General features: G+C 48.9%; 1 protein-coding gene across 1 annotated transcript in view; it reads right to left on the bottom strand.

The window, feature by feature from the left end:
• Window positions 1-74: 74 nt before the first annotated feature.
• Window positions 75-20,831, bottom strand: part of KCTD19 (potassium channel tetramerization domain containing 19) — a 32,408-nt gene continuing 11,651 nt past the window's right edge. Inside the window, exons 3-16 of the mRNA XM_061173228.1 lie at window positions 14,345-14,495; window positions 13,353-13,544; window positions 11,976-12,107; window positions 9,908-10,118; window positions 8,206-8,366; window positions 6,805-6,908; window positions 6,185-6,327; window positions 5,907-5,990; window positions 5,521-5,635; window positions 4,497-5,124; window positions 2,007-2,198; window positions 1,675-1,829; window positions 1,242-1,343; window positions 75-308 (exon numbers count right to left, since the gene is read on the bottom strand). Coding sequence (XP_061029211.1) covers window positions 195-308; window positions 1,242-1,343; window positions 1,675-1,829; window positions 2,007-2,198; window positions 4,497-5,124; window positions 5,521-5,635; window positions 5,907-5,990; window positions 6,185-6,327; window positions 6,805-6,908; window positions 8,206-8,366; window positions 9,908-10,118; window positions 11,976-12,107; window positions 13,353-13,544; window positions 14,345-14,495 — 2,484 coding nt within the window. The 3' untranslated portion in view covers window positions 75-194. The remainder of the gene's footprint in view (window positions 309-1,241; window positions 1,344-1,674; window positions 1,830-2,006; window positions 2,199-4,496; window positions 5,125-5,520; window positions 5,636-5,906; window positions 5,991-6,184; window positions 6,328-6,804; window positions 6,909-8,205; window positions 8,367-9,907; window positions 10,119-11,975; window positions 12,108-13,352; window positions 13,545-14,344; window positions 14,496-20,831) is intronic.

The raw sequence follows: 20,831 nt of genomic DNA, 5'->3' as shown, positions 1-20,831 counted from the left end.
TCACTGGTTGTAAGGTCTTTGGTGTCTCAGAGATGGAGTCCAGACCCTTGACTTGTGATTTATTCTCTGTTTATAATAAAAAATAAACTAACAAACACACCCTTGGATGGGCACACACATTCTGGGGACATCCCCGGTTAAAATGAACCTTGGCGATGGGATGGGGTGTTTGTGGGGCAGCTTCTCTGGGCACCTTAGCCATCTTGTAAATACTTGCTCAGGAGAGAGTAAGAGACAGACCTCGACAGGCCCCTCTGGATGAGCAGGTCCACACAGTGGCCATATTTCCTGGCGAAAGGCAGTGTGAGCTGGAAGGAAAAGGCTGGTCTTATTCCTGACTTCCTGGCTGGGTGCTTACTCTGGCTGTGTGGATGGGGTCCTCCTATCTGGGTGGGGGCAGGGTCAAGGCAAGGCCACCTGATGCTGTTGAGCTCGCTTCTGCCTAAAGGCGTCTCACAGACCTGTGGTTTGGAGTGGCTACCAGGGAACACAACAGAATGAATAGAGGGCCAAAAGTGCATGTTTCCTGCCACTGGTTTTCCACTTTCTAGTCGTAGATGCTGACTTCACTTTCCACTCAATAGACTAGGCATAGGATAGTAACTTGGCACTTTTGTGTTTATAGTGAAAGGTGTTATAGTAATGTACTTGATTACAGAAATGCCAGATTAATGAAAAATTAGCTAAATCTTTTTCACCTACAATGTTAAAATAAAAATGTGAATCCTAAAATTATTTTAAGGAATCAAAAAACAAAAAACCTGAGTCATTCCTTTGCCCTTATTGAACATTTTCCTTTTCTTTGTAAAAACTGCTTTAAAGCAGCTTAAGTGTAAAAGGAATGTACAAAAGTATTGACATCATGGCTGAGTAGGTGAAGTTGGTATCAGTCATTGAAAACATCTATCTGACTCCCAGTAGTTTCTCTGATTTCAGCACCCCAAAACCTTGAGCTCATATGATGTGCTTCCCTGAGTATAGTCAGGGTTGTTAGTGATGAAGGCTAAATTGGTAACATGGGAGGAAAACTACAAAAACCAGCGGCCTGCATACTGCTTTTTGACTACTCTAGACAGGTTAATTTCATCCATTGTTCCTCCCTCCCTGGGACCAGGGACTAGAGGTCTAGTTGCCTGTCTTGCCTTCTGGGCAGCACTGGCCTGGCCCTCATGCAGCAAGACAGTGTCCATCTGAGGCATCTGGAGGGTTGCCATTCCCAGTGGGGTGCAGGTGGCCCTCACCTCCACCCAGCTGTACAGATGTTCCTGGGTGTACCGGTCATCCTTGAAGCCAGTGACGGCCAGCAAGTCCACCACAAACTGCTTGGGGCTGATGTTCAGGGTCTGCCAGAAGAGCCCACAGTCAGGCAGGGCTGGGGGCAGCAGTGTGACACACATTTGCTCCCAGCCCCTCAGAGTGGGATGCAGAGCAGGGGCTTCCCTGGGCCTGCAGGAGCCGCAGAGGTCAGAGGATACTGTCACTTCAAACTGCCTCTTGGCCAAGGCTTGGCCCAGATGCTGCTGCCCTGTCTCCCTGTCCCTGCCCTTCTGTCCCTGACCTCTTCCCCTTACTCCCCTGACCCCATCTTGGCTTGCTTCCTCTTGCCTTGCCTACTTACTGTGGAGGCAAGGGGACAGTGGAGAAGGAACAGGGCCTGAGGCCTATCTCACGTACCCACAGCCGGTTGGCCAGGGAGACCACCTTGGCTGTGATGGCTTTGGGGTCCTTTTGCCTGATGGAATCCAGAATGATGTCAGTCAGGAAGCGGTGACATTTCTGTGCATAAAACATCTCTTCCCAGGACAGAGAGAAACTCAGGAAAGTCACCTCTGTGGAGGAGAGAGCGGATGTGGCCACATCTGCCACGGCTAGAGCCTTAGAGCCAGCCCGGAGTAAGGGAGAGGTGTAGGGCTTCCAAGGGAGACTGTATCCCTGAAGTACCCTGGGTGGGGGCTCAGGCATCTCCGCGAGGAAGTGCAGGGCCAGGCATGACTCCAGAGCCTTACCTCGGGGCTGGGGGCTGGCTGTGGGTAGCATGTGCCTGAGGTTGTCCATCTGTGTGGTATAGATGATGCTGTCCTCAAAGAACATGCAGGAGCCATCACTACCCACCACGGGGGGGTGGGTCACTTTGAGGATGACCCCTGTGCTGTCCACCTCACTGGCCTCAGGCAGAGACTGCTCAGGGGCAGGACTTTCTGTGAAAACAACATGGGGGGAGGGCTCTCCTTAAGCCACCTCAGAGCCCAAGCAGGGAGGAGACCTCTGGCAACAGACCAGTACAGTCAGTCACGAGCCTTTGCCTCCAGCTTCTCAGAAGTGGTACCCTGGGCTGGCAGGGGCATGTTCTGGCTGTCCTCTCTCCATTGCCCTTGAATCACTGCAAGCCAAATCCTGAATTTCAGAACTCCAAGGAACTTTCCAAATCCTCTGTTGAACTAGGACTGGTAGTAAATAGAGCTGATAACAACCCAGCTGGGGACTGGAAATCTTTGTAAAATTATGAGAGGAGCTTTTGTGGGGAGTTGCTGATGCATGCCCACTCTGAAGAATATGCTTGAGGGACTTCCCTGGTGGCACAGTGGTTAAGAATCCGCCTGCCAATGCAGGGGACACAGGTTTGATCCCTGCTCCGGGAAGATCCCACGTGCCGCAGAGCAACTAAGCCCACGTGCCACAACTACTGTGCCTGCGCTCTAGAGCCCTCGAGCCACAACTACTGAAGCCCACGTGCCTAGAGCTCGTGCGCCGCAACAAGAGAGGCCACTGCAATGAGAAGCCCACGCACTGCAACGAAGAGTAGCCCCTGCTCACCACAACTAGAGAAAGCCCGTGCACAGCAACGAAGACCCAACGCAGCCAAAAATAAATAAATAAATAATAAATAAATTTATTAAAAAAAAAAAAGAATCCGCCTGCGCATGCAGGGGACATGGGTTCGATCCCTGTTCGGGAAGATCCCACATGCCGCGGAGCAGCTAAGCCCGTGCGCTACAACTACTGAGCCTGTGCTCTAGAGCCCTCAAGCCACAACTACTGAGCCCGCGTGCTGCAACTCCTGAAGCCCACAGGCCTAGAGCCCATGCTCCGCAACAAGAGAAGCCACCGCAATGAGAAGCCTGCGCACTGCAATTAAGAGTAGCCCCTGGGGCTTCCCTGGTGGCGCAGTGGTTGAGAGTCTGCCTGCCAATGCAGGGGACACGGGTTCGAGCCCTGGTCTGGGAAGATCCCACATGCCGCGGAGCAACTGGGCCCGTGAGCCACAATTACTGAGCCTGCGCTCCGCAACAAGAGAGGCTGCGATAATGAGAGGCCCGCGCACCGCGATGAAGAGTGGCCCCCGCTTGGCGCAACTAGAGAAAGCCCTTGCATAGAAACGAAGACCCAACACAGCCAAAAATAAATAAAATTAAAAAAAAAAAAGAGTAGCCCCTGCTTGCCGCAGCTAGAGAAAGCCTGTGTGCAGCAACGAAGACCAGCACAGCCAAAAATAAAACAAATTAATTAAAAAAAAAAAAAAGAATATGCTTGAGAAACCAACTTGGGGCTCACAGGTGGGCCCAAGAAGACCCCTCCAAGCAGGGCCCAAGCCACTAAAAGGGAAAAAGACAGAATACTGTAGGAAGGACTTTGAAGGAGCAGAGGAAACAGTCCGTCATAGCAGTTCTCAGCTCACTTCCCTGGGCTGCTCCACACTTCCCCACTACACACACACCTGTCTATTCAGCCCGGTCCCCATATACCCTCCTGTCTTCTGGACTTCTCCCCTTGGATGTCCATCAGTACCTCACATGCAATGTGTCCTCTTCCCCAAGTCCTACTCCTTCTCTTGTCCTTCCTACCTCAGTAACCATCCACCCCCTTGCAATCACCCAAACCAGAAACCTGCCCCCTCCTTGGCCTGATACTTTCCTGCTTCTTCCAACTGCCTAACTTGTTTCATCTAGAATGATCTTGGCATTTCTAACACATATCCTCCTGCTGCTGCATTTCCTCTGCCCTGGAACGAACTTTCTAAATGCACACCTGACTGCTTGCTTCCTTGTTTAGAATGCTTCAGTGGCTGTCCACTCCCCTTAGGATCAGAACAAACTGCTAGGTCCTGAACCTGACCCACAAGACCTGTCCTGATTTCCTTATGTCTTCAGCCTTATCTCTTTATCACTTCATGTGAAGCCTGGTCTCCAGCTGCTAGACCCATGACTTGTGTTTCCTCAAGCACCCAAGGCTTCTCCTTCTTTCCCCTGCTGACTCCTCAGCCCCCAACCCTTCTCTGTGCTCCTATCACTTTATAGGCACTTCCTCCCATATGCCTCAAGTAGTTTCTCAAGCCCCCAAGTCATGTCAGTGTGCCTGTCATTTCTGGGCCTTCTGCTTGGCATCAGTGAGTGCAGAGCTCTAGTCCCCCTTAATCACTGACTCGCTCTGTGGTCTTGGCCAAGGTTTGCCTTCTCTGTTGTAAATGAGAATTAGGTCAAGGATGGGACAGGACTCACCTCTCTCCTTTGGCCTCTGCTTGCCCCAGTCCTTCAAGGTGACAGTTCTTTTCATGGGGAAGTATGGCTTAAAGGTTGGCTCTGGCCCCTTGTCTTTGGTTCCAGCTCCAGCCCCTGCCTGTGGGCCTGGGTCCTTCTCTGAGGCTGTGTAATGGCCTTTCCAGGAAGCTGAGGTGCTGGGCTGGGAAACAGCCTCACTTCCTGAGGGGAGCTGCAGGGTGGCTTCCTCCAAGGAGCTGCTCCGGGAGGCTGGCAGTGGCTGGAATTCCCATTGTTTGCAATTGACCATGTCCCATTCCCTTACCAGGGAGATGAGTTTTTGCATGGGGGTGACAGGAGGGTCTTTGCTTTCAGATTTCTGTGTGAGGTTGACTGTGGTGCACTTCTTCTTGGGAGGACTCTCAGGGTGGGCCCCCCAGTGTCTAGGGTTGGCACATAGGCCAGGACAGTGTGAGTATGTGCTGGGATTACCCGCCCTCTTGGCACCTCGGCATAGGGACACCTGGATTGTCCGGAAGTACTGCTCAGCCTCCTCTATCTGGCTGGACCTGGCCAGGGACCCCTTGGCCTTGTTCCGTGGAGTCCTGTCATTGCAGTCTTGGAACTCCATAGGCATGCAAGCTGTGGTCTGGAGAGGGAGGGCACAGCAGCTCTGGGCATGTTGTGCTTCCACATCGAAGCCTTACCCAAGATCTCATAAGCTGGGTCTCTAAGACTTCACTTGCTTACCCAGAACAATCCCATCCCCCACATGGGTCTTACATTTGAGATTTGCTCAGTCTGAGTGGGGGTGGTACCAGCCCAGGGTCCTTTCACACGCCAAAGGGACATATCAGCATCCCAGGCCACAGGCAGCCAGCATTTCCTTGTGTCTCCCTCAAGGTTCAGAAACCAGTCACTGTGCCAGGAGCCACGTAGGCCCGGCTCTTTCATTTTGCCACGCCCCTCAGTAGCGGTCTGCCCTCTGAGCCCTGTGCTGGTGTTCTTTCAGGACAACACCAAACCAAAAAATGCTGGGACTTACTTCTTTGGCATCTCTACTGAACTCCACCAGTGACCCTGGCCCTTCTGTCACCACGTGCAGCCTTCTGATGGGAAAAACTTCTTCATTTCCAGATTCTTTCTCCTGGATCCATGACCTGCAGACTCCAAGAGGGTTTGGTTAGTAAGCAGAAGCTTCCACTAGTCCATCGACCACGTCTGCCCTTTGGCTGGGAGTTAACTCTAGGCAGCAGGGGAGAAGGGGCTTAAAAGGGTTTTGCTTAGGTCCCTGCCCAATCCTGGGCCTGCTCCACCCCCTTAACCCTAAGGAGAACAGGTCCTACTGGGAGGTGAGACTTAGGACAGGATTCCCAAGAGGAATATAAAGGTTCAAACTTTAGAACATGGTGTCAGGAGCAGTTTCCTTACTTGTATGCCTCACATTGGATAAGGGCTTCTGAGAGGGATGGGATGTGGTATTCCTCCACCTCCTGGCAGAGGAGGGGCCATTCCCTGCAAATGACAAGGAGATGTCACACTGGGCATCTGGGGTGGGAGTGTGGGTGGGGTTATAAGCCTCCAGAGCTGCTGCCTTGAACAGCAGTTCACATGTTGGAAATAATATAATCTCCCTGAAGGCTACAAACTCAAATTTCCTTCTTGAAGAGGGATGGGGTTTCATTATATGATTTCCTTCCTTCACTCACTTAAATTCAGATGGTAAAAATAGTTTTCCAAGTCTCAGGAAGTTGAGAATGTGTCGAAACATTTGGCCATCCCCGTGGATCAGGAGGGTCTGTCCATATGTGATCCAGTACACTCTCTGAGGGTTGGACAGCAGTTCTGGATACTGCAAAGGGTTGGACACCAGACTCTTTTTAGTCTGTTAGTCAAAGGGCTACATCCTTATTAAGGGGCAGGTCAGCCTTCTCTTCGTTTTCCTAACCATTCTAGAGCAGTGGCTTTGGGATTTCCATCTCCCTATCTTGTTGGCCATAAGGAGCCATAATGAGGAGCAGAGCATCTAGGGAGAAGCACATCATCTCTGCTTCAAGTTTTGCTGGCTCCTAGACCACTCTCTTGAGGCATCTGGAACCTCACCCTATGTCCTGCTCAGTCCAGGCCCCTCAGACTGGCCTCATCCCTACCCAAACTCCTAAAGGCCTTCCCAGAATGCTGCTCATACAATAAAAGCACTTTGGGCCATGGAGCAGAGGGAAGGTCCTTGTTTTAATCAGGTGCTGAAGGCTGTGTGAGGGTCAGGTGACAGATTCTTCTCAGCCGCAGAAGCCAAAAGGAGAGGAGGGCAGCCTCAGGCCAGCAGTACCTTCAGCAGGGTCTGCAGGGTGGTTGCATACCAGTGGCTTCCAACATAAACTTTGACGATCTGTTGGGGGGAATACACAGTGATTTCTGCCATCCACTCCTCATCTAAGGAAACCAATGAGAGGGAACACATCATGTGGCCAGAAGGGAAATTAGGTAGGGCATTTTGTCTATTACATGTTAAGACACAATATCTTCATCAGTCATATTCTGTTGCCTAGTCTGAGAAGCAGCAGAAATCCCTGACATCAACCTTTTCTGCTCCTCAGGCCTTCCCTGTGGCTCACCATATGGTTTCCTGGGTGTCAAGGTGGGTTTAGAACAGCAGCTTGGAGGGTCAGCTGGTGACTCTGGGTTGGGGGAGGGCCACCAACCCCAAGGGCACTGCTGTTCTTCCCCTGGCCCACCTCTCCCAAGAAAGCTTGGCTGATGTACCTTTCTACCTACCTTGCTAACTGCTTCTGGTTTCTGGCTGGGTGTGAAATTTTCCACATGGCCACTCAGACCGGAGCTAGGAGTCCCTCTGTATGTTTCTGCTTATGGTTTGGCAAATATCATAGAGCCAGCCTCTCATCAAATCACTGTCACTTCTACAGAGACCAAGCCTCGAGGTATGTCTGGAGAATGGGGCTTTATTCTGGGAAGATGAACTCATGACCCTTTTCCTGGGGTGACTAGATTTAGGCTTTGTTCTGTATTAAGAACCAGTTTCTAATGAGCTTTGTAATGAATGAAGGGTATATAAATAGATGATATAACCAAGAGGTATATAATTAGATTGTGAACCTCATGAAGATAGAAACTGGGTCTGTTTTGCTCTCTTCTGTACCTCTAGTGTTATCTACTGTCCTGGTATATGGTGGGTGCTCAAATACGTACTGAATGTTGCTGAATGATAGTAATATAGCATAAATTGATCTAAAACACTTTTTGTTAGGAAACAGTTACAGGCAGCTGGTGAAACAACATTGGCTTTAGACTCAGATTTAAATCCCAGCTTGACCACGATTTAGTAATATAAGCAAGTTACCTCCCTGAGCCTCTGCTTCTTTTGTTAAATGGACCCAGGGATCATTCTTCCCTGGATGGCTGCGAGGACCAAATGGGCATAGCATCGGCTCCCAGAGCCAGAGCAGGCATGCCCTTGGGGTCCCATGTGGCCCCCCAACTGGGTCAGTCTGCACTGCTCAGCCTGGACTACTTGAGGCTACCTGTGGGCTTGGAATGGGGAGGGGTCACCTAACATGAAAGTTTCCTTTTAGGCGAAACCCACAGATGTTAGTCTAGCTTTCCTTTTCTGTTCCATCTACAGTTCCTGGTTCTAGCCAGCCTTATCTTTCCTCTGTGATCCCCTAGACCCTCCTCTGATGTTGAATTCAAACTGAGAAGCTTCTTTATTTACTGAGCACATCCATGGGTGCCAGAGTCCTTGGCTCCAGATGAGTCTTCAGAGCCACTTTCATTGGCTCATAGGTGATGTCCCTCTTGTCCAGGAAGGCACAGAGCTCGTACACTTCAGAAATGGTCTCAGTCAGGGGCAGCCGGCAAGTCCCCAGCCAGTTCCTGCCCAGAGGAAAGGCCTGTCACAGAGAGCCTCAGCACTGCACCCCAAGGGAGTCCAGCCTGTCAACCTTCCATGTCTAGAATGTCTTGCCCTAACACTAACTCAAGCCTGTGGCCACTAACGTCATTTCCTTAACTGGTTTCTGGTGATGTCTCATAGTGGGGTATACTTGGACACATAGGCTCACCCTTTTGGAGCTGAGCTTGACCTATTTCAGCAAAGCCCTCTAAATTGACTAATTGCAAGCCTCCAAGCCCTGTCTCAGGTTCCAGAATCCAGGCCAGGGCCCAGTCACTCCACTTTTGCCCCCATAAATATCTGCCCAAGACATCTCAGTCACTATGTGGCAGCCTGTCACAGTTTGGGAGATTACTGATACCTTGTATGCCCAGGAAACCCCCCACCTCCAAAGGCACTTGTCTTTGCCCTCTGTGCCCTGTGACATCAGGGGTGGGACATCTCTGGGAGAGATGGATGGTGTGGGCCACAAATGACAGTTTTGGGGTAAGACAGTGTTTGGGGTTGGCTGACCCTCTCCCCAGGTGCTCAGGAAAACCCATTTCTATCTTTAGTTTTGGTACCAGTGTATTTTGTGAGCCTAAGAGAGTTGCTCTACTCTGAACCTGTTTACCTTTCTATAAAACAGGATTAGGGGCTTCCCTGGTGGTGCAGTGGTTAAGAATCCACCTGCCAATGCAGGAGACACAGGTTCGAGCCCTGGTCCAGGAAGATCCCACATGCCGCGGAGCAACTAAGCCCATGCATCACAACTACTGAGCCTGTGCTCTAGAGCCCGCGAGCCACAACTACTGAAGCCCGTGCACCACAACTACTGAAGCCAGTGTGCATAGAGCAGGTGCTCTACAACAAGAGAAGCCACCGCAATGAGAAGCCCATGTACTGCAACGAAGAGTAGCCCCCTCTCGCCACAACTAGAGAAAGCCCGTGCACAGCAACGAAGACCCAACACAGCCATAAATAAATAAATAAATAAATTAATTAATTAAATTAATTTAAAAAACAGGATTAGAATCCATGCCCCTGCACTAATGGGAACATTCTGAGCTCATCCCGCAAGGCAGAGGCCAGGTATCACCTCCTCCAGGAAGCCTGCCTTGCCTTGCTTCTTGGGGGGGGGCTCACCCCTGGCTCTGACTTTCTGTGTGTCAGAGAGCCTCCCAAGGGTTGTGGGGAGGACCTTTGAAGGAGGGGGACTATCCAGCACCCTAAGTGTTGTGACTGGCCTGGTCACCTCAGACCTAGCACAGGGCAAGAACCAGAGCAATGGATTACAGAGGATGGAAATATGAAACGGTGTGAGACCTTTGAACCTTGGGAACCTTATACCTTGGCACCAGGCCTCTCCTCTGAGGCCCAAATTTGGTGGTGCTGGTGTGGGTAGTAGGAGTGGCTAAAATGATCAGTTTGTCCCCAAGGACACTACTTTCTCTGGCTCATGGGCAGGGCCCCAGGTTGGTTCCTCGAGAAAGGTAAAGCTCAGCCTGAGTGGGACCAAGCTGTGCTCTGAGGAGGGCCTTACTTAACGTGCTGGAAGAGGACCCCGTTCCCAGTGATGTACAGTCTACTTCCATCCAGAGTGCTCTCGATGCGGAGCTGTCCCAGTGCGGAGTCTGGGTACTTGACAAGCAGACCCAGGGCCATCACGTACAGTGGCTTCACAGACTCTAGGCCTGCTGCACGGCTCCCCTTCCCAGGGCTTGGAGGAGGACAGGAGGTCCGGGAACAGCCACCTGTGCCAGAGAGAAAGGGGTGACTCCTAGATCCCTCATGGTCATAACTGTATTGGAAGCTTTGGGTCTTGCTTCCTACTGCTGCCTTAAATCAGTAACTAAAGAGACTTTGAGGGAGCTTATTTCCTTGCACAGCCAAATCTGGATCTGCTCGAAATCAGTATAGTTCTTCTTATATTCAGTCAGGTTTAGAGGTCAAAACTATTTGTTAAGAGGCGGGGTGGGTATGGGGGTAGATTAATTAGCTGTATCACTAACATTTGAATTTCAGAATACCAGCCATCTGGCCCCAGCCTCTGCAGGAATTTCCCTTAGTTCCAAGCTCTGCTCTAATTATCCATGGGTAAAGAATGACAACCATAGCATAGAACCTAATGTGCATTACAGGCTTCCCGGATTCACAGTCCCTATCACTCTTGGGCAGAATTTTCCCCGGAGACACACTGTGTAGTGTTACTTTCAGGTTGGATATTTGTATTGCGGGCTCATGGGTGAAACCTTGTTCTCCTGCAGTGGGCACAATGCACAGTCTACAGGACCCTGTTCCAGTGGCAACTGTGGGCCAGTCGCAAGCTGCCAGGTGATTTTCATGGGTCATCTCCAACCCTACAAGAGGGGTAGTACTCTCCTCTTATCACAGATGAGAAAACTGTCCTGAGAGGCCAGTTAAGAACCTTGCCCCAAATAGCAAAGCTAGGTGGGGCACAGCTGAGATTTGAGAGCACCTCTACCTCCAAGGCTACGAGAGCTGTTTCCCTCAGTTATGGTGCTTTATAAAAGACAAAAAACATGCTTTGTGTTTGGGGGCTGCTTTATGGCTTACAGAGCCCGTCCACAGGCACGCTTCCCTTCCAACTTCACATAGCTCTTGTGCAGCATGCACCACTCTACTCATCTCTCTGACCCATGTTCTCTGAAGGAACAGAAGTCTTTGGGGGAGAGGTTTGAACTTACACCCTTTGAAGTGGGTTGTAAGATCCCAAGACAGGCTCCTGAGGCCTGCAGCAGGATGCCACTACCCCCAAATAGGATAGGACACCACTTGCCTGGGGAGGAGTCTGGGAGAGCTGGCCTAAAAGTAGGGAAAGCCTGATTCCCATGGAATAAATATCTGGTGACACGCAGGCCAAACTTCACATGTGCAAGACAGTTCTATATATTCTCAGAATGCCAGCTGAGGCCACACTAAGGTAGCTAGCTCCTGCAACATGCACAGTAGCTTCCATAGACATGCAGGATTTGGGAAATGGGATGGTTAAAGGCAAATAAAAAATATGAGGAGCAAATTGGAATGAGGTTGGGCTGGGAACTTGAAGGCCTGGACCAGGGTCAGGAAGTGTCAGGAGCAGGCAGAAACAGGCACAGCAGCCAGGGATTTGAAGTAGGGGGGACAAAGGAACTGGGGGGGTGTGTGGGATAACTGAAGTCCTATGGGGAATTTCCCATGCCCTCCAGCTATGCCTGGAAGAGGAAGGATGGGAGTGGCAGGTAGGGGTTAGTTACAAGTTCCCAGTTGCTTGACACATCCACAAGGAGGGCAGACCTCCCCTGACCTTGGGAAGCCGGGCCTCAGGCCCAACTTCCCTCCCCTGGACACTCTGGCCCGGTTTCCCCACCCAGGCTGGGCTGAGCTGCCTACAGGTCAGTGGCAAGACTGAGCAGACAGAGGGCACACTGGGTTTCAGACTGAAATTTCTCTTCTCAGATTCTAAGTCAGCCAAAACACCCACTTCTCTCACCACCATCCAAAGCCCAAAGTGGTTGTAGGAGGAAAGATGTTTGTTTTTGGCTTTTCTGGCTAAAGCCCAGACTGCCCCAGGATGTCAAGGGGAGGGCAAGGTTCCCCTGGTGACATACCCGTGTTCATTCGGTACAACCTCACAGCTTCACTGAGCTCAGGGATTTCCAGAATTTCCACTTCTGCTTCTAACACATCTATGTTGGAGAAATTATCTGGTAGTAAAATCTTCTGTGAGCGGAGAAAATTCACTTGAAAAACAAAGGGAAACAAAATGGGTTAACAAGGTTATTTCTGATCTAATTGTAGGTCCAGGTTTTGGCAGGTTTTTGGTGCTACAACTTATCCTAGGCGCTCCTTATTCCAAAACAATTTCTAAACATACCTGGTTAGATTAGCTTTCAGTCTGTGGTTTTCAAGGTGAAAAACCCCAAATTACTTTGTTTTCCTGTGTCTGAGTCCGTGGGTGTGGCTTCCCATGGCCTGGCCTGGGGCTCCCAAGCCAGGCCTTCCTGGTGAGCACACTGGCCCTGAGACTTACCCTGTGAGTCTTGACCCAAGAGCAGGTCATTCCAAAAGAGGGAGTTGTCTTGCCGCTTAGAGAGGAAGGGCCTGGCCGAGCCTGGGTTGGCAGGTGGCTCTTGCAGTTTGTCCCTGCCTGGACTGCAGTGTGGGAGGCAGAGATGGAGCCAACGCTACTGTCCTGTGTGAATCAACTTGGAGATTCAGAAGCACATTATAGACAACTTTCCAGGTGACTGTGACTATGAAAGGCTGGGGTTCCAGGCATTTGGTCCCCAGTACAATTTGGGTGTTTCCTGCCCTATTCATATAGGCAGCAGCAGCATCTTGGAATCAGTTCAGTTCACACCCCACCGGAGCCTGTCCTGGTGGAGGAGGGAGGCTCTCTTCTGTCCAGGCTTGAAGATCTCATCCCTCCTTAGGCCACTAGCTCAGGTGGACAATTCTACAATGATTCTGGGGAACCTTTCACCATCCACCCTTTTTCCCTTTTATCCTGAGTTTAGTGGAAGTGAGAGGAGGAAGGGACCATCCTTTGAAACAACCCTATTCCCTCATTTTATGGTGAGAGGAACTGAGGTCTAGAGCCCAGCTGGATACATAAAGGCAGAGAGATAAGTAGTTTGGAGTCCAGCTCAGGGCCTTGCCCTTTACACCGACTCTTGTGGCCCGTGACACCACTGCAGCTAGTTTCCAGTGCCCCTTTACACCCAGGCCATTCCAAAATGAACAGGGAATAAAATAGCCCTGAGGCTAGTGGGAGTCTAATGCTGGGAATCCATTTGCTTCCAGGAAGACTCTGTCATGCTTCCACCAGCTCTGCCCAGGGAAGCTCCTGAGGCCCTAAGCCCCAAGCTGGGCCTCCAAGGGGTGTGGGGTTAGGAGGGGTGGATGGGTCCTATCAGCCTGCCGCCACCTCCCACCCCCCCTCCCCCCACTACCCCTCCCCCAACCCCCCCGGATAGAGCAATCACCAATGAAGCGGAACTCGCTGCACTCGCACTCGATGAGGGCCACGGTCTTAGCCAGCCACAGCAGATTGTCTTCAGTTACCAGGCTTGGATACTTGGCCACTAGGTCTAGGGGCAGGAAGCAGTAGTGCACTTCCTCTTCTGTGTCTAACAGTGGTGTATCCATAAGTCCCAAAGGTGCCTTATCATGTAGGCCTGGAGGAGAACGTGCAGAGGGGCGTCACCACCTCCCAGAGGCCAGGGCTCTCAGAAGTGGGCAGGGCTCTCATTGACCCAGGGGCCCCAGAGGAAGCTGAAGAGATCACCCCAGACATGGTCCCTGCCAGATACCTCCTTCTTCTCACTCACGCTTTTCAGATGTAACCCTAGGTTTGGCAGAAGTGTGGTGGGGAGCAGGGCATGGAAATCTAGTTTTTCTGCAGTGAAGGGCAGTGGGACATGTGAAATTTTGGCTTATATACTCAGTCATTAAATTCATACTGGTTACCTATTTGTTTCTTTTTAATTGATCAAACCAACCACAGATAAAATAGATGACCTACAGATAAAATAGATCCTTTTGACTCTCCCGAAATCTCAAAACCCATCAATAATCATGAATGGCTATTCTGGTGTCCCAGGTAGGTCGATCTATGCTGCAAGGCGCCCACCAGACAGTGATCATTTGGAGACATTCCTTGTGTGGTGGTTAGAGGTGACTTGAAAGTATGGTGGAGTGCCCTGACCAATAGGACGGGGTGGAATGCAGCCCAGCCTTGCCCAAGTGAAACCAGCAGGCAGGGGAATGAACATGGAGAAGGATGTTTAGTTCCAGTGAGTAAGAAGTCATGGAGAGGGCATGTGGCAGGTACAAGCTCAAAGGAGATGACAGGAAGGTAGAGAAATCATCCAGAACTAGTTCAGAAATCAGGGCACTCTCTGGATTGAAGCCACTTCTGTTAGAGTGAGAAGGGAAGCTGGTCTGGGCTTCAGAAAAGGTCAGCCTGTGGTTATACCTGTGAAGGCTGGGCTTTTTATAGGAAATTCTGAGGGTTTGCTGATACACTTCCACGTTCGCCAGTAGTTCAAAGATGCTCTCTCGGCAACAGGTATGTCTGCAGGCCTCACACGTAGATGGTGTTTCCCTTCCTTCAGATTATCTAGAGTCTGTGAGATAAAGAAGATTATTGCTATGAAAATTTTAAACCAAGTAACTATCTACCAATTCTAGGGTAAAATACCATGAAAAATAGCTTGTGACTTACTTTGGTAAACTGTTTTGAAATAGTCACTCACAAAAATGTAAAAATGTAGGTCTATAAGATGATATGCTGATATTCAAAATATCAATGACTATTTCTTTTCTGATTTTGAAACAATTTTTTCTGGATTATAATTTTATGTTGATTGATAGAAATTTATCTTATGCAATCTTAAGAGTAATTTATATTTAATAATTAAAAACTTAAGATTTTATGCTATCATTTCTCCTCAAGAGTTCAGAAACCCTTTTGACCTGTTATAATTGTGATCTGCTTATTGTTTGTGCTCATCCTAATCCTGGAATGTGATTTAAGTAGGGAAATGGAAGTGGCACTGAGCATCACACTTTTCAAAGCACTTTTACCTACATTTGCTCATTTACCCTGACACAGCTCTGTGAGATAGATGTGGTGTTTGCATTCCCACTTTGCTGATGAGACAGTTGCAGTCAAAGGATCTGTGAGTTGCCCAAGCAGTCTTCCAAGTCCAGAGCTTCTCCACTTGAAGGAGCAGGTGACCAGGGGTGGGCAGAGGCTGGAATGGAGCACCCCAGCTAGGTTGGGCTGAAGCCCAGGGTAGAGTCTTCATGCTGCTCACATTCAGGGATCTACCCTTCCTAAAAAGTCCTGCACAGGGCGCAGATTACCATAACATTAAGCCCATTTTTTCTGTCCCTTCCTTAGAAGAAAATAGTATTTTCCCAAGAAATTTTTGGAAATAGCTGGAAAAGTAGTCCTCTAAAGGCACCACATGACCAGTTCTTTCTCTAAGAGCCTCAAAATGGACAGAACACCTCAGATGCAGTATGAAACTAATAAAAGAACCTGCTTAGCTACACAGGTGAAGCTCTTGTGAAGCTGCTCAAGGGAATCCTGAGCTTTGAGAAGAGCCCTCTGGTGGCCATGGCTATAAACTGCACCCTCATAACTGCTTAAGGTCTGTAAAAGGAGAGGACCGGAGCGGGTAATCTTCCCCACTTTGGGTGGCTGATGTATTTGTGGAAGGACTGGACAATGGCAGGGTCATGGGGAGTGCTTTCCTGGAGGCACTGACAATGGAGGAGAACAGTGCATGCGTGAAACAGCAGAAGTGAGTCTGTCATTCATTCATTTGAGAAATACTTGTACAACATCAGGGCCACAGTCAGATACTGTGCCTGGATCCAACAGTTTACATATACTGAGATAAGAGGCAGCATCAGTTATGAAGTTTCAGGACCTCCAGGAACTCTGGGATTTCTTTCGACAGCATTAGAAGGGGACCCAAGCTTTCTTTCTTTTTTTTTTTTTTTTTTGACCCAAGCTTTCTTGTCCCTCTTTGCTCAAGACTGCACACGACTTTAGCTTCTATGTCAAAGTGTAGCCGTTCTCAGGAGGAAAATCAGTGAGAGGTGGATTTCCGTATGAGGGAGTAGTTGGTCTTGGGCAAAGAGGAATAAAAATGAGGTGCCAGGAAGGTTACTGAGAGGCTGGAACAGATTCTGTATCAGTGGGTAGGCAGGATTATTGAGTTAAGGTGAGGGATAATAGCCTGGCAGTATTTGTGCTGTGAAGCAAATAAAGGAAAATGGTGACTGTGCACAGACGGGACAGGACAGGGTCGGGGGGACAGTAGGTAGGGATATATGCTCAGCCACCTGCTTCTCTGCCTTGAATGTGGCTTTGTTTAAGGTGTATGGAGGTTGAGGGAGTGTGTGAGGTGAATTTAGAGCAGTAAACAAGAGCCAGAGAGTGAAGAGCTCTGTCAGCTGGGCTGAGGAGTATATCCCCTGGTTAAGAGAAGCCATTGAAGGATTCAAAGCAGGGACTGTGATTTGAATGATATTCACACCATCTCCACCCAGTCAGCCAGCAAGTCCTAGGACTCCATCTTCTGCTCTTGGCACCACCCCTTCTCTCCTCTCCCTTCCCCCAGTCCTGGTCTCCTTGTCCCCAGGCCCTCTCCACTCAGTGATCTTTCAAACAGGAAAATGAGTCCAAACCACTCCCCATCCTAAAAATCTTCAGTGCTCCCCATTACCTATGGGATCAAGTCCAAATTCTCCTTAGCAGTGCATGTAAGCTCCTTCACAATCAAGGACCAGGAGCAGGGTATACACGAGCAATACAAGGGCCTTGAACTCAGACAGACTGGGGTTTTAATCTTGACTCTGTCACTTAAGAGCTAACATTTACTGCTCAGGCGCTTTTAAACTGAATCCTCCTAATGTCCCCCAACTCACAAAGTAGGCTCTAGTACTATCACTCTCTTTTAGCAAATAGGAAACAAGATCCAGGAAGAGAAAGAGTACTCAGTGCCCCAAGTAAGTGGAGATGCTAGGACTGGAACCCAGGATGATAGAGCCTGTGCTCTTAACCACTTTTCTTAACCAGCTGCCTCCCATTTGTCACTTAACCTCTGCAAGCCTCAGGCTCCTCACATGCAAAGTGGAGACAGTAAAATCTGGAAGATGTTGTAAGGATTAAAGGAAATATTATGTTAATTTCCTTCTTTTTAGTGGTCAAATCTCAAACTACCTTTCCAGCTTCATCTGCCACCATTCTTTCTGTCTCCACCCCAACATCTGTGACATTAACTGCATACAACTCCAAAGACACACCATGTTCAGTGATACCTCCTCAACTTTATGTATGCTGTTCCCTCTTCCCAGAATACCTCTCTCCTCCCTTCCCTGCCTGAAGGGCCTGGAGCCTCCCCCAGCCAGAGTGGTTCATCCTCCCCCTCTGTTCCCACAGACCCCTGCAAACTTTTCTATCTCAGCCTCTTGCTTGGTTTCAGGCCTGTCCGTCCCCCTCTACCGAGGCTCCTGGAAAAAGGACTGGATTGATGCATCCCCAGCTTCTAGTCTAGAGCCTAGTATGTAGTAAGTGCTCAGAACCGCTGTGTTGAATGAAAGAATGCATAAAAATGGAGGGCTGGAGGGCTGAGTCCTCTGGAATGAAAAGCAAAATGAGACATGGGGGAGCCAAAAGGAGCTGGCAGAGAAGCAGACTGCACTCATAAAAACTGAGAAAGATGGTGAGAATCCAAAACCATAGGAAAAGCCAGCACAGGATTACAATGGGCAGAGACCAGAGAGATCAGAGGACAGTGGAGGCAGCAATTCCAACTTGGGAGCTGGAGTCCAGAGGGAAGATCTAATGGGGTGAAGGACAGGGATGAAGGAGGAGATGGAGACAGGATGACAGGAAGAAAGGGCTCAGCTTGGGTCTGATTGGTAATGGATTGAAAGACATTGGGTGAAGTAGCATGAAAAGGAAGTGAAACTAGGGAGAGCTTGCAAGAGACAGCATATCATTCCAAGCCTATCCTAAGCTAACCGAATCACAGGAACCTGAACCTGCCATTTACTTTATCTGCAGATTCAAATCCCGAGATTCTCAGTGGAAGAAATAGTGGTGCCCTTGAACAACTCTAAATCAGCCACTGGGGAGGCGACATGTTGGGGGAGGGAATCCCTACCTGGGAGAACAACCTGTTTGAGGATGGACCTAGAAGCACTATTTGGAGGTGCTCTTTGGTACGCAGGTGTGTCCTTTGGGGCGGGTCAGTAATGAGAGTCCAACTAGCTTGAGAGATGTACTAGTTGAGGGAAGAATGATCTAATTTATAGAAATGAAATATCCATTTCCTGCTACTTCCACTAATGTAAAGTGTAAGCAGTACCATTTTCCCCCAAAAAAGGTGTGTTTGACAAATCTTGAAAAGGAAAAAAAAAAAAACAAACACAAACAAGTAAATCTACGAAGATCGCAATTCCTGCCACTCAAGACATGCTGGAAGCATTAGGCCCAGGAGCCTCAACTAGGTTTTTTTCTAAACTTTCTCAGCCAATCCTTGCTCTGACTTCTAGAAATACAAGGCCTTCTTCTCATGGGGAGCCATTTGGGTGCTGTAAGAATCCATGGGAAGCATCCCTTAACCCCTTCAACATGCTTTGTTGGTCTCAATAACACCTACTTATTTATTTACTGTCTGCCAGTCTCCCCTAATAGATATAACCTCCAAGACCATGAGGACCCTGCCTGTTTTGTTCTCTGCTGTATTTGCAGCACCCACAATAGTGTCTGTGGGATCTCAATATATTTTTGTGGAATGAATGAATGAATGAGTGAAGAGCACTTCAGAGAGCCCATGCTTCCAGCTGTCCTTTGGCTTTGCTGACTGAAGTTGCCACAGAGCATGTGGCTGGTCTTCTGTGGACTTCAATTCCCTTTTTTTCTGCCTGAATATTACTTCTGGTACTTTTACTCTTCATATATTATGACCCAGAAAGTTATTAGAGGGAGGGTTTCTTTAGGGAAATACAGACCTGAATTCAAATGGCTACTTGCTAGCACAAGGATAACTGATGTTGCTTTTGGCCTAGATAATAGTGAAAAAATATGTCAATCAGAGGCAACATAAGACTGATGGCACAGGGGCGAGTGTGTGTGTGTGTGTGTGTGTGTGTGTGTGTGTGTGTGTGTGTACGGTTGCCAAAAGATGGCTGACAAATGCCCTACTGGCAGAGCCTTGGGACTTAACGGAGGTTTTCCAAAGCAGCAGCAGTGCTCAGAGATGCCTTATGCTCTGATGTGGGCTGTTGGAAGGAATGTGATGGTAAGAGAGCTTGGGGAAGATTGCAAATCTCCAACTGCTTTGTAAAGACAAGGAGGGCCAGCACCACTTGGAAGCTCAAAGGAAGCAAGGCCGGTAGAACAAAAGGATATTCAGAACAGCTGCTATCAGCCAAACAAGCTAAATAAGACACACCTATCAGCGTCTCAAACCTGCCCCTCCACTGCCAGCTCCAGCCCCCTCACCCTGAAGTAGATTCAGCCTTCACAGATCATCTTGGGTATATCATTCAATGTTCTCTCAGCAGATATTTATTAAACACCTGTTACACAGGCCCAGTACTGTGAGAGATGCTGGGAATGTGAACATGAAAAGAATACAAGCTAGCGCGGGAGAAAGACATATGAATACATGGTCTCAACAGAATTAGCACTGATCTGAGAGCAGAGAGGCAAAACTCTACCTGGAAATGTCAGGCTAGTCTTCCAGTGGGCCTCATTTAGGCTAAATCTTGAAGGGGAAGCATTCTAGAAAGAGGGAACAGCAAGTGAAAAGGTGCGGAGAGAAAGCATTTAGGGTGCTCAGTGACATGCCTGAACACTGAGGGGTGTGTGTGTGTGTGTGTGTGCGCATATGTGCATGCGTATGTGCCCATGCATGCATGTAGGTGTGTATATGTGTTGGGATATGAGTCAGGACAAGCAGATGGGCTGTCCTGTGAGGAGCCCTGATGCCATGTCAAGGCATTTACACTTGAGCTGTCCACTTACCCATATCAACAGATGAGCTACACTGTTGGGATAAATATCTGCTGTTTACATAATCTTCCTTTACAAGATCACAGTGGTAATCTGTCTTCACATCATGAGTAATAGGAAATGTGAGACTCGTCAGTGGTCTGTTTTCTTAAAAGCATCATTTGTGTGATCAACATAAAAACTCTCTGGCTCCCTTGAGCACAAGGAATGCAGGCGTTTTTGGGTTGCTTGCTGGTAGCCGAACACTCACAGGTGGAACGATTTAAGTTTCCAAACTTAGAAGTCCTCAGAAGGCAGTGAAAAAGGAAACACAAGTAGCATATACTGTCAACATACTAAGTCCTCGGTGGACTTCAAGGGGGCAAGTAAAAGGGAATCAACAGTCTGCCATGAACCTTGAACCCTTGTGAATTACCCTGAAGAAAAATTTCACACTCTGCAGTAGCAGCTATGACTCACAACCAAGCTGATAGCATATGAGAGGCTTGGAGCAGCTTACATTTACACAAAGGGGACTTCCCAAATTACACAGAAGGTCCTAGGAAGCACTGTGACATTAATGTACAGACCTGTAATGACTAGTTTATATCTCCCCTGTGAACAAGATATGACATTCCTAAGCATCCAGGCTCATGGATTTACATACCAACTTTGGTGACTCCAAATTTATGTCTCTAGACCTGACTGCTTCCATGAATTCCACATCTATACATCTGGCTGCCTCCTCCCCATCACCACTTGGATGTTTGACAAGCACCATTTTCTTGCCTCTCAAACTTAATACATTCAAATCCGAACTCCTGATTTTTCCCTCTGAGCCTGCACCTCAGAATCCATCTTTCACCTGATTGCCCAGGATACAAACAGAGGAGTTATCCATTCTCTCTCACTCTACCTCCAATTCATCAGCAAACCCTATCAG

The sequence above is a fragment of the Eubalaena glacialis genome, chromosome 18 (genome assembly GCF_028564815.1).
Source record: "Eubalaena glacialis isolate mEubGla1 chromosome 18, mEubGla1.1.hap2.+ XY, whole genome shotgun sequence".
Lineage (NCBI taxonomy): Eukaryota > Metazoa > Chordata > Mammalia > Artiodactyla > Balaenidae > Eubalaena > Eubalaena glacialis.
Note: the sequence above shows the minus strand (reverse complement) of the source record. Positions and strands in the feature narration are given on the sequence as shown.